The 13,456-nt window shown below is 41.1% G+C and overlaps 1 protein-coding gene across 2 annotated transcripts in view; it reads right to left on the bottom strand.

Moving 5' to 3' along the window:
• The window catches only part of Synpr (synaptoporin), a 312,429-nt gene that overhangs the window by 156,532 nt on the left and 142,441 nt on the right, over nt 1–13,456 (bottom strand). The window contains exon 1 of one of the 2 annotated variants that reach the window (XM_031345216.1): nt 8,331–8,748. The exons of the other annotated variant lie outside the window; for it this stretch is intronic. Within the exon in view, the coding sequence (XP_031201076.1) occupies nt 8,331–8,354 (24 nt within the window). The 5' untranslated portion in view covers nt 8,355–8,748. Of the gene's footprint in view, nt 1–8,330; nt 8,749–13,456 lie in introns of those variants that run through there. 2 annotated transcript variants of the gene reach the window in all.

Raw genomic sequence — 13,456 nt, 5'->3', positions numbered from 1 at the left:
ATTTACTACAATAATAATTAGCTTCCTAAGGATTTTTGAATGTGCCCCTCAGCCAGCCCTTAGAGTGTAAATCTTGTGATGGTGTGGTCTGCATAAGTTTTAGTTGTCTCCAACTACAAACCCACAGTGTTAGTGCTTGGCACACAGTTGCCTCTCATATGTCAAAGGATGGACAAACGAATGGCTATAAATGTTTGGCTAAATGAATAAGCACATATTTTTGCCCTACTGAGGGTATCTTAGAAACAAAACTATGAGACATGCTCCGAGAGTGTAGAGCCAACAGGAATGGGAGGTGAAATTACCTTAGAGAGGTAGCTTGTCCAGGGAGGTTAGGAAAGGAGCCATTTAAAACCTTGGATGTGGAATCTGAAGTTATGAGTCAGAGAGAAGTGGGCAGAGGAAAGAATCTTGGGAAATGGCTGCTAGCAGATAATAGCCTTCCAAAAATATGAGCTAACTAGATTTATCTGATCAAATGTGTCTGGGGATGCTTTCGTAAATAAAACATGAGAAATGAAAAACCTTTGAATTTCCTGTAGAAAGGGCTAATGAGTAACCTGGGGAAGGCATTTGGGTTTCCCCAGTGCGTTATACTCATGAATTCTGAGAAACTGCTGGGCCATATGGAGATAGGAGAGGGTTAAAGTCCCACAGCATTAGCAGGTAATGGACTGAGGTTTAAGGTCCTATCAATCTCCACAATTACAAAGGCAATTGCTTGAGCTAGGACTGAGGTGGGTGGAAAGAAGGTGGAAGATTCAGGAGTATTCTGTGTGTGAAGCAGATCGCAGGGAATGGCTTTATCCATATTGCATTTGGTTGTATTATAGTTACTCTCCAGTAATGGTGCTCTGTGTTTGAAATCTATAATTCTTCATCAATCTCCTCTGAGAGAGAATTTGCTGAAGCCCAGCAAAGCACTTTCAGGCTGTTTTAGATCCATCCAATAACTACAGTCTTTTTCCTGGTAAATGGGGAGAACATTTCCCAAAACCTTGTACACTCACTGAGGATATCAGATGAAAGCTAATAGCAAAATGGACTTAGGTAGAGAAACCATGCCCACAAAATCTCTAAGGGACTTTCTTCTGGAAATCCCTTCAGCATTTGGATTTATTTTTCTCTCATGGCTAATTCAGTGCTCTGAGACAATGCAGGCAGAAACAGTTTTCTCAGGAATTCTGCCAGGATAATTTACCTAAGCTTTTGTATCTTGGAAAATGTGCCAAGAGTCCAGGAGGTTACCCATAAGCTGTAAACCACTCAACAGGGGTCTGGATACCATGTGACACTCAAGGAAGGGCCTGCTTCTTTCTAAGCTTGGGAGTAGGTAAAAGTGACCCTACGAATTCTACTTGCAGTTGGTGTGTTTACTCCTCTGCCGAACTTCATCCAGGAGAACTCTGTCTCTTTTGCCTCTCATGAGGCTGAGGTTTGGTTAAACCAGAATCTAAAAATGGTTAAGTGCAGCCAACTAAATGTCAGGGACCTTTCCTCTTGACACTTGCCTGCAATTCCAATATACATTTCTTTTATTAATGTAATGTTCTTAATTTTTTGAGCATTTCATGCATACATGCAATGTATTTTGACCAACTTCACCCCTCCTCATCTTAACTTTTTTCATATCCACTCTGCTCCTCCTCAACCCTTCCAACTTCATGTCCTTTCTATTTTTTTTAAAATAACATACCAAGTCTAATTTGTATTTCCCATATATGCATCAATATTGAATCATCCACTGGAATATCATTGGCCTATTAAGAAGTATACTCTCCAAGAAAACTGACTTTCCCTCTCCCAGCAGCCTTTAACTGTCCCAGGTCCTCAGCTGGGAATGAGGCTCTCCTATTTTGTGATGGAATGTGGATTAGTTTATTCTCCTGCAGATAGCCACAGTTGGTATCAATTCAGGAGTGTAATAACCCATTATACTGAAGCCTCTTTCCCTCTGGTCCTCCCTGACTTCTGGCTCTTACAGGTTTTGTGTTCCCGTTTCCACAGTGGTCTTTCAAGTTTTGGGTTAGAATATGTGTAACACGGACCTGCCCAGACACTTATATTTGTGCTTTGACCAGTTGTTGTGTTTCTGTGTTAACGAGCATATACATGTCTAGTATGCGGCAGATCCATGAATTCACAGCCCTCCATTTAAAACAATTTACCACATTATTGGACTAGAAGGACAGGAAGCTCAGCTCTGCTGGTGTCTTTCCTTTGAAGTGAATTCTCCATAGAGCCTTTAGCAAGTCGCTGGGCTTGCTTTTTTTCTTCTTCTTCTTCTTAAAGAAATTAATTCAGAGTGTTTTGGGGACATGAGATTGAGGCTGAAATTTGTTTCCTTCTGGGATGGTCACTCATACAGCAGGTCTGTCTCATGTCAAAGTCCTTGCACGCTGGCACCTTACAGCAAAGACAGCTGATGCCTCTGAGCTTTCTAAAATGTATCACTTTATACCCCAGAAACTCTATGGGTGTAACACAACCATCTGAAACCACACAGCTAATCTTGTTGAGAGGTAAGAGGGCCAAGACTCCACCACCCTTGCCTCTGTCACTCATTGGGAAATGGTCTTTACTACTCAAAAATAGTCTAAAAGAGAAAATGGTACACTGTAATTATATCTGCATTTTTCATTAAATGTTATAATTTTGAATGATTTTGAGAAAAAAAAATCATTCTACTTTATCATTCGAGTTTTAGGATACATTAGTGTGGATTCAAGTTCTACTCAATTTTGGCTGCAAGGCTTTACACACATTACCAGGTTTTAAATGTCTGCCACTCCTTTGCTTAAAGGAGATATATTTTAATATTGTCTCATTTGTTGTTTGCTAGAACACAATGAAATACGATAAGCTATCCAGAGTAGTAAAGTGTTGCACAGAAGGGTAGGCACAGGGAGAAGCTTACAGATGCTCCACTGCACAGAAGTAAAGGGTGGTGACAGGGAAAAGTTTACAGATGCTCCATCACACAAAAGCCCAGGGTAGTGACTGGGAGAAGCTTACAGATACCCCACTAGTCTCAAACAAGCAGTAGAAATGAGGAAAATAGACATCTAAGACTCTTAAAATTACAAGAAGAAATGCCACAGGAAGAATCATCTAAAGGTGACTGTAATTACTAAGCTCTGGCAGTGGTTCTCTTCTGATAGGAAAGCAGTTTGGGGAAGCCTTTTGGCAATTTAGGTTGTCATAGTTTAGAGTAAGAGGTTGCTACTGACATCTAGTGGGTAGAACCCATGAAAGCTACTAAATGTCCTACCAAGAGACTTCACAGCACTGAATGATATGCGGAACATACTAATAGTGCTAGAATTGCATAACCTTGGACTGTTAGAAGCTCATCAGGTTCAGAAGCAAGTGTATCTTGTTTATTCCCATGCTGTACTCTCTGGGAGTATGCTCGGCACAGAGAGGGTTCCTCCAAAAACAACTTAATGAAGACCAAAGGAAAACAGATAATGCAATTAAGACAGTCCTGGTCGTCAGGGACCATCTTAGGGCCTGTAGGCACCTTCCTAATTTGCTTTTCAATCTTCTTTTTCTGACCTCTCAATATTTCTCCTTTCTTCTCTCTCCCAAGCACTATGAAGGAGGAAAATCACATCAACTGTGAGGCTGCCCAGGAGATGCAAACAATCTTGTAAGACAAGCACAATAGAGCCTCTTCCAGTTTCCCTTCAAAGCACTCCATTGAGCAGACTGAAATCACATGAGCAAATCAGTGGATTCCTTCTTATTCTTTCCCTAAGCATGAACAGATAAGACCAATAGCACGTATTCCCTGAAGATGTCTTACCAGGCTACCTAAACTTTGACTTTCAGAAGATACATTCTGGTATGTGAAACAAAAACTAGGCTTGGGTGAGGAATGGTAAACAAAGACACTTCATTATGGAAGTAAATATATTATATCTGTTTACCACTGCCTCTAGCTCACTCAGTACCCAGTGCATGGTAGGGATCCTTAAGTAGTTGTTAAATAAAAGGATAACCTGGTGACCAACATTCCAATCCTTTCCTTAAATTCTGTCAATTTCTTAAAAAAACCTATATCTTGCCATCTCTTCACAGGGCCATAATACATGACTATCTATTAACACTGGCCAACCTCATCCTCATCCTCAGTAAACTGTTTTGGGGGGTTCGAAATTAGCTTTCCAGAAACTAGTGGAGTGCATTGGAGGGACCCCTCAATGACTTCGCAAGCTGATTTGGGATAGAAGTTATGTTAGCATGACCACTGTAAAACATAATATGAGGTCCATTTCTCTGTGGAGTGGTGAAAGATTAGGGTACTTCCACTTCAGCACGTCGCTTTCTCTATTTTTTCAAAAATATATAAAGACACACATCCATGATCAAAAAAACCTCCTTTAAAGGATTGAGTTGCTCTTATGTTGATGTCATTCTCAAAACTAGAAATGATTCTTAGAGGAATACCTAACAAGACCCCTGCTCCATTTGCACACTAACCTGTAGTGAGGCTGGTGAAGTTTAAGACTTCTCCATGCCTCTTGTCTTTATACCAGCCACTTTCTTTATATGTAAGGGATTCTTTTGAAGCACTCAATGATTGATATATTTAAGGGCACACACCTATATCTAGAAGAAAAGCAGAAGTAAACATGTTGGATAGTTTAGGATTCAATGCTGTTTATTTGGGACTTAGTGATCTCTCTTAAGAAGGCAGACTGAAAATGATTCCCTTTATAAAACTGCTTCCAAGTTTAGTTTTTAAGGGATGGCATACATTTGATGTGCCCTGGGGCTGAGCCCAACACATTTTCTTCAAGCAAAAGTCTCTGTTTGGTGGCTCTGGCTACATTTAGAACCCTCATAAATACTCATCAAAAAAGCAATGCAATCCACATTTCTTTACTGGTGTTGGCTCTAATAGCACACTTGCTGATTAAACCACAAGATTATACCTTATTCAAGAATAGGAGGAAAGAGACTGCAGAATTGTGTTGTTGTTTCCTCCAAAGAGACTGTCAGCTTAGGAACATTTCACTGTGCGGTGCACTCTGAGCTTTTAACTGCCTAACTGTCTCCGTAAGTGGTAGCTCAAAACTGCTACTCATTAGTCAGCAGATCATATCAGAAAAACCCTCAATATTGTGATCACTTCAGAGTTTGACTCTGGATGCCGCCAATGTGTTTGTGTGTTCCTTTGCTTTCTTACATCCTTTTGAGTTTTGGTAAAATGTAGTAAAGCTATCTTGAACTAGACTTTAATCTAGCCACATTCCTATGGTTCAGAATCCTGTCAAGTAGAATGGAAGACAACACAGTGTTTCCCAGAGTTCACATGAGTGCTGTGCCCTGCCACCACGCTGCTGCTTGAGACACAATTTGAAACATCTTGGTTCTGTGTTAGTCAAAAATTTCCCCTGGAAGACTTGTCTGAATTTTATTGGCTCAGATGGATTTCAAATATGGAGTCAGTGCCTGGGTGCAAAGGACTCAGGGCTTCAACCCTGTCACACTGCTCAACTTCCATATCAGCAGATGTGTGCATTTTTCAATTACCTGACACACAGAAGCAATATTCTAACTGAAGCTCTTTCCAGTTAGCCAGAAAAAAACAAAAAGAAAATCACAGGGGCGACTGAAAGGAAAGTGAGAATTCTATAAAGTTCTCCCAAGTGAATCAATTCAATTGGAATTGCCTTTTGTACTTTGCATCCATGACAAGCTGGGTGCTTTGAGACACCGATATTTCTAAATTTTCTTGGCATCTTTATTTGGATTCTTTGTTTGAAGATTGAAAGTCAGGGGACAGATTTGTCTTGCTCAATTACAAGGATACCTTAATTTAGCCACATCTGCATATTGTCTCTCCCCAGGCTGGCTTCCTTTCGTTACATCCACATCTTGGTAGCTGCACAAATTGAGTGGTTTTTAGGCACATAATTAGCCTGGAGTTACAAAAGCACAGTGTGAGGAAAAGGAGGTTATCTATTGTCAGAAGAAGAAAAAAAACTACCAGTGGAAACATGCTGTGTTATTGTTAAGTGCCTGAAAATCACCATGGCCTATGAGCTGCCATAGGTTGTGCTGACAAGGTGAACCCATGACTGGAGGATGGACACACCAGTCACTTCATCTCATGTGCATCATTTTGTTATCCAGTTGCGCACTTTCTCTGTCTCCATTTTCCTATCTGCAAAGTTAGGAAGTGAGATTAGCCCCTTCCGAGTGGCTATGAAGACTAGGAGAGATAAGCCAAAGTGTGTATTTACAAGCTGGAAACAATCAAGGCCTTTTTCATTTTGCTAAGACAAAGGGAAGATTTCATTATGGAAAATATTCAAAACCACTTCATTATTTTTGTCCACAGCATTGGGATTTTCATTCCTTTAAATAGATTATGACCAACTTTCCTGGACATGGTATTCAGGACTTGTCAGGAGGGATACAATTAAAGACCATGCAGGCTTATCCCAACTCAAACTAATGGTCGACGATCCTAACTTATTGAAGTTACTGAGGTCCAATTGTCCTCCCTATAGTTTCATGTATGGAACCCTGAGTCTTTCATAATAAGCAGGCAAAGAAGAAAACAGACACTTGTGGGTCACCATTCCCTCAAACTCTGCTAATTTATCTTGTGGAGTAACTTAATATGGTGACAACCCCATTTACAGCTCATGACTTTACATGCAACTTGTTACCACTGGCTCTGAAGGAATATTATTCAAAGATGGATGTAACAGGAAGAAGGGAGTCAGCTGTGTGTGCTGGAGAGAGGACAGGACCTACCTACTCCTAATGCTTTCACTCAGTTGAAGAATTAAAGCTATGCTTGATTTTTTCCACAACCTACCTATTTAGGCATACTTAGTTCCTGTAGGATATATGACCCCCGAAGTTGTTTTGGGAACACATTCACTGGGATCAGACAATACAAAGAGTTAGGTGAGTTTGGGGGAATTTATTTTTGAAGCTACAGTAATCAAAATTCAGACTGATCATCAAAATGAGCAGCTCTGTGTTAGCATGCAAGTAACAGGTGCATTGCAGGGTGCCCTGAAGGCAGCACCCAGGAGGGTCACTTCATTCCTGGGTAGGCATCACTCTGTCCTTAGAGTTAATCTGAAACCATGTCACAGTCCCCAAAAATTATTATTCATGAAGAATGTGTGCCTCAGAGTTCTAATTGGAATTCCCAACTTTACTTTCAAAATCTCTAAAAATTGCCAGGTTTTCACTTCTGATTAATGGGTGCCCTAACTTTTGTTACAAATGTATTCTCTAGTTCACTTACTGTGAAAAAAAAAAAAGCTATGTTGATTTGCTGTGTGACAAAAGAAAAGAAAAGAAAGCAAAAAGAGTAAAGCATGTTTGTTTCCGTTAGCACAATTAGTTAATCGTCTTACCATCTGTATCTACTATAATTATATTAATAGACTTTCTCCCAGACTTCTGAATTAATAATTAAGGATTCAGACCATCCTCGGCCTTCAGCTAACCAGGTGCTGCATTTAGAAATCATGAATTTGAACAGATGTGAGCAGACACCCATTCTGCATCAGTGTGAATTAAACAACAGCAACTTTTCTCATGATTAGCTTAAGCCATGGCCACACTAGAGACAGGGTTAGGCACCTGGCATATAGTGGAACAAACACCCAGTACAAGACAGCCAGAAAGGAAACAATGGCCACGTGAAGCCCAGCATTTCATACAATGCAAGAGATTTACTTTAACAATATGAATACTTTTTGGTGTAGAAATTCAGTTCTTTTAATGAATGGCTCAGAATTGGAGAGGCATCTCATTCCTTCACTATACTTTGGTATAAGACCTTATGAGATTAACATCGTATTTGGAAGCTATTTAAAGAGCTGAAGATATTCTCACTGTCATATTGATGAAGAAACTTTCATTAAAATTATAAGCAAGTTGTAGCACAATGAATATACCCAGAACATTTAACGCTCTAAAAAGAAGGCTGAGATGGAATGGCATTACATTTTTATGAAGCTTAATATAACTTTGCTTAAATAGTTTCCTTACTGTGTTAAGAAGAAACCAAAAACCCAGTATATACTTTAGTAGCTAATGTGAGATTTATACTACATAACCCAGACTCTTTGGTTTAAACATGAATAAAAGAAAGCAAAGTTAAAGGGGAAAAAAAGATCATCACTAAATATTTTTTTAAAAATCACATTGGTAAAGAAAAGTATATAGCCAAATGTACTTATACATGTATATACACAGAGAGAGAGAGACAGAGAGAGAGAGAGAGAGAGAGAGAGAGAGAGAGAGAGAGAGAGAGAGAGAGAGAAGCCAATCAATAGAGATGAACTTACCGGAGCAAATATCACCATACACATTTACAAAAGAATTGATAATCCAACTTCCCTCTCCTGAAAAAATATAGAGGTTGTCTCATACTAAAAATGAAGCTTCTCTGTCCACAGCACCAGCTGTTGTCCCTCTCTTTATGAAGCAAAGGAAGAGGACAAGAAATCAATGCAGAGAGAAAGTCAGATGCTATACCAATCAGATAGCAGCTTCTGCCTTCTTGCAGAGAGCTAGGAAAACAGTCATATTAGTAGACACTGACAGCCCACAGCTGACTACAGGAACCTGATACTCCCTTGATGCGAAGCTGGCTGCTTTGTGGGGAGGAGGTTACCTCCCTTGTGCACTCCCACACTTGGCTCTCTGCTCACAACTGCAAGTGCAGGCTGCTTTGCACAAGCATGCTGCATCATGAGCAGAGGCACCAGCTCCCCTCTTACTCAGAGAGCCCCCTCCTCTCACCACAGCACTTAAAATCAAACTGGGAGCTGAACACAAGCCAGGAACTTGCATGTTTAGAGTACAGGGAAACAGTGGTTTCATTAAATCCTCAGCAAGAGATTTGCATAGATGAGGCAAACGTATGTTTGTTTTTAAAAATTGCCCTTGTTTTTACAGAAATACATGGGTGTTATGCATGATACTCATTTGGGAAATTCATGCACTGTCCATAAATAATCATTAAGGTGATGGCACTGGAAGATGGCTTTTCAGGCTCTGGGGACTGTGGAAGGGACAAATTACAACTTGGTGCTCATTCATCATGACCATGTTAATGAAGACCTGTGAAAAATCACAAAATTAAAAAGCTGGCAGAGGCTTAAGCAAGACCCAAATTTCGTTCTTTCTTTTACAGAAAGAAGTGGTGCTCACTTCTTCAAGGGGCATCAATCTGGATATCCAGAGGATATGTGTTCTGGGAGGGTGGGCCAACCTTCATGGAGAGACTGTTGCAAGCTGCAGGCCCTCCTCTTGGAGGATTTTGTATAACCCTCTGAAGAATAGTGTTCCCTGAAGATCTGTCCTGAATTACAGAGGGCAATCCTGCAAGCCTTAACTCTCTCTGTCCTAGGTGAGCACTCTACTCAGCAGAGGAAGAAGTCTAGTGTCCCAGTGTTGTCTATTGCTCAGCTGCTAGTGTCCCAACAGCAATGCCAACAGGCTGCCACATGTTTAATCCATGGTTAGTAATCCAGAATCTGCCCTGGGTCTTGTTTGTCCCTCTTTCTGTTTCTGTCTGTGTCTCTTTCCTCTTCTCATAAAGACATGTGGACACAACATAGTGACAATGTCATCGGTTATTTCCCAGCTTTACCTTTGCTCCTGTGAAGAAGGGGAGGGGTGGGACCAAAGAACACTGCCAAATGGCCAAATGTGAATAAGAGCGAAGCAACTTGGAATCTTCTGCTGCTTCTCCTCTCACTGGGAGATTGTGAGAACCGGCAGCCCTTTCAGCTCTCTGAGCCTGTGTTTTCCCTCTGTAAAATGAGGCCACTAACATTTCACAGTCCTTGGTCGGGAGTGTAAAGAAGGAATAAAAGATAGACAAGACAGAGCTTTCAAATCCAAATGTGTGCACAGGAACTACATCTTGCTGTCTCTTCCTCACTTGGTCTTGCTCCATTGTACGCTGCTCAGCAGTACTGAGGAGTACTGCTCCGAGTACAGAACCTAGGGCCTCAGGCATCTGTGGAAAGCGTGCTAGCACTAAGTTCAGCTCCAGGGTGAGATCTTGTTCTCAATGCTTAAGCAAGTCTTCAGGGTGCTTAAAATCTTCAAATTTCTTGAACTCTATGGTCCTTGGAAATTCTCATAAGATCCCATCACTCAGTGGGTGAGCACACACACACACATACACACATAATCATGGTTACTACCATGTGCTTATTGAAAAGCTACCACGTCACCATGAGTGATTTAAGTGGTGAAGCCAGTAAAAAGCCTGCCCATCACTAAGCACTTACAAGTGCTTATGAAATTAGTATTTTCAGAATTATTGAATGCAGAATTGGTGGAAGGATTGATACCTCATGCCAAAGGCCACTATTCTGCCATGTGACAAGGAACAGAATTAAGAGGTCAGTTTGCCAGCAGTGCAGTCTTTGGGGATACCCAGACTTCACAGTTTCCTATCTCTAAGGGACAGCCAGTGAGAACTCCTAATCAGCTTTGTATATGAAGAGACTTAGTTCAAGTTTTAAAGAGCATGTTCTACGTAATAATCATGGGCATCATTGGCTGTTCTAGGTGGTCTTCTAAGTGGTATTTTCATATAGCACTTTATTTGGGCCTCAGAGAACTAAAACATCATCATTGTTATCCCAATTGACAGATGAATAAGCCAAGACCCAACGAATTATGTGGCTTGCCTACAAGCACATGGTCAATAGTTAGTAAAGCTGAGATATAAGACTAGGTCAATATACTTTTCCAGCTGTCAAACAATCTACTACATTGCTCCCAAGGTGGTGCTTATAGCATTATCTATTCAGCAGACAGGGATAACCAATCCATAATCACTAATATATTATAGAGACAAGGACCCTATGAGATTTGGGAGCATGATTTAAAGGGAAGGGCAAGGTTCCATCTTGCTATTTTAAAGCGATATGCTGTATGATCCTGAGTACATCCCTGATTTGTTTGTGTTTCAGATTTCTTCGTATTTAGATTTTAAAATTTCTCTAAAAAGACTTTCTTAGTCAGTTTAGATTAGATAAGACTCCAAAGCCAATAGGTAAAGGGTGCTCTTCTCACTAGGTTAGCTTCCCCTAAATGAGTGCTCAGTGGCCAGCTCACTGTTGCTCCAGACCAAGCATGCGCACGTCCGTCCCAAGTATCTTCTGCCCATCGCCAGCATCCCCTTTTGCAAGGGATTCTCAGTGGGTCTTGTTAATTCCCCAGTAGTCTGTAAATTCAGAAGTTACCCATAGTAAGTCCTGTGGGGTGTAAATCAGACCATGCACTTGACTGGGAATGATACTTCAATTATAGTCCAGTAGACTTAAGAGAAATGCAAGCTCTTCACTGTGCCCTCAAAGCCTTGAGGATCTGGCTCCATCTACTGTTTTATTTCTCTTTCCTCTCTCTTCCCCAAACAGGCAACTCTCCTGCCTAAAGCCCTGGCTCCTGAGAAAGTGTCCTGCTCTCAGTGCCCTTGTTAGTCCTTAGCTCTTCCTTTCTCCTGGGGTCCCCATTGACTGCTAATTAGAAAGGAATCTTTGGTGTCTCTGTACAGCTCTGCTCTCTGCATTAATACCTCTGCATTCACACAACAATACCTTTTGTTGTGTGGTGAGCTCTGGCTTCTCTCTTTCCTCCCTCCCTCTGTTCCTCCTGCTTACTTCTCTGGAATTTAATTATCTCTTTGCTCAAAGAAACAGCATCCACAGAAGCAGGAAACCACACATCTCTTGTGTGTGTGAGTGTCTATATGTGTAGTATTCATGAATGTAGGGGTGGCGACAATAGAAACTTCACTATCATTCTTCAGAAGCTATCTTCTTTATTGCTTTGATCCAAGGGTTCTTAATGACCTGCAGTTTGCCCACTAGGCTAGGGTGTGTGGTAACTAATCCCCAGAGACTCTGGGGCTTCCCAGCTGTCTTTGCCTTCCCAGCAATGGATTTGCAGGTGTGTGCCTCCAGGCCCAACATTTTCACTTGTGTTCTAGAGTGTGGCTGTAGATCATGTTTGTAAGGCAAGCGTGTTACCAACTGAGCCACCTCCCCAGCTAAGGAAGCCCCAAGAGGACATTTCTGCAGTTTCAGAAAGTTGTAGATATTCAGCAGGTATTTGGTGAGTAAGTAAGCGGCTGACCCAAACAACGATTCAACATGAGAACAGGCAAGGCTGGATAACTGTAAATAAAACTAACTCATTAAAATGACTTAGCCTTGAAGCAGAAGACAAGGGAGCAAAGTAATTGCTTCATTAACATTAGCACAGTGGTCCTGAACCTTCCTAACGCTGCCAGCCGACCCTTTAATACTGCTCCTCGTGTTGTGGTGACTCCCAACCATAAAAATATTTTGTTACTACTTCAAAACTGTAATTGTGCTACTGTTATTAACTGTAGTGTTTGTATTTAATATGTGACCCCCATGAAAGGGTTGTTTGACCCGCAAAGGGTTCCTGATCCATAGGTTGGGAACCAATGCTCTAGCCCCACAGAGATGCCTGGCTCCTTTGGAGTTCTTGTCCCTAAATGGAGCTTGGGAGATAATAATCCTGTCACCTAGCCACTCAGATTGTCTCTGTCTTCCAATTGACCAGACAGATCAGTCAGCTGCTACTCTCTAACATGGAATCAAAACTGATAGAATAAAACAATGTATCCCTATTTGAAGGCTTTTTATTTTGAAAAATGATATTAACACAATTTCTACTGCCTTGAAATAACATTTGTCCATTATCAGATGATTAAAAATAGCCAACAGTGTTTTCTAAGTTAAGTATTTATAGAGGGTAAGCAGATTAAAATATTCTGTGAGTCTCTGAAATCTTCATTAGCAATGCTAATTTCAGATATGGTCAGATCTTCACTTCTGATCTTCCAATTGAGCATGGCCTTCAGACAACTTCAAAAGATAATTTTTTTTCTCTACGAATAGAAAAGCTTGGCTCTGCTTTGGTGGACTTGCTTCCTTACCTTTAGAGTTTCTTTGTTTCAACATCTGGCCTCTCAAAAGGGGTCCTCTTCCACGGTTGTCTGCTTCAGGGTCAGGCAGTGGGAGGCCTTGCCTTCTAGCTTTCTAAGCGTGTAGCAGAGAGGAAAATGCCAGAGCCAGAAGGATCTCTATGTAGCAGTGGGGAAGGGAAGCAATCAAAGATAAGACTATCTAGGCCACACTAGCAAATGACCAGGACATTAGCTAAGGCTCTACAGACAACTTTGATTGTTTTAAGCTGCAGCTTGAGAGCACTTACAGTCAATCCATTTATGCACCAACATTGAGATCTTTAATGATGCCTTCCTTAGAGCTCCTGACATGGATAAAATGTAGTTTATTCCAATATGAGTAAGTACATAGAGTTAGGACAGAACTTAAGCAAGATATCCCCACCCGCACCCTGTGTGTGAGTGTGTGAGTGTGTGTGTGTGTGTGTGTGTGTGTGTGTGTGTGTGTGT

The sequence above is a fragment of the Mastomys coucha genome, unplaced genomic scaffold (assembly GCF_008632895.1).
Source record: "Mastomys coucha isolate ucsf_1 unplaced genomic scaffold, UCSF_Mcou_1 pScaffold10, whole genome shotgun sequence".
In the NCBI taxonomy this organism is placed as follows: Eukaryota; Metazoa; Chordata; class Mammalia; order Rodentia; family Muridae; genus Mastomys; species Mastomys coucha.
Note: the sequence above shows the minus strand (reverse complement) of the source record. Positions and strands in the feature narration are given on the sequence as shown.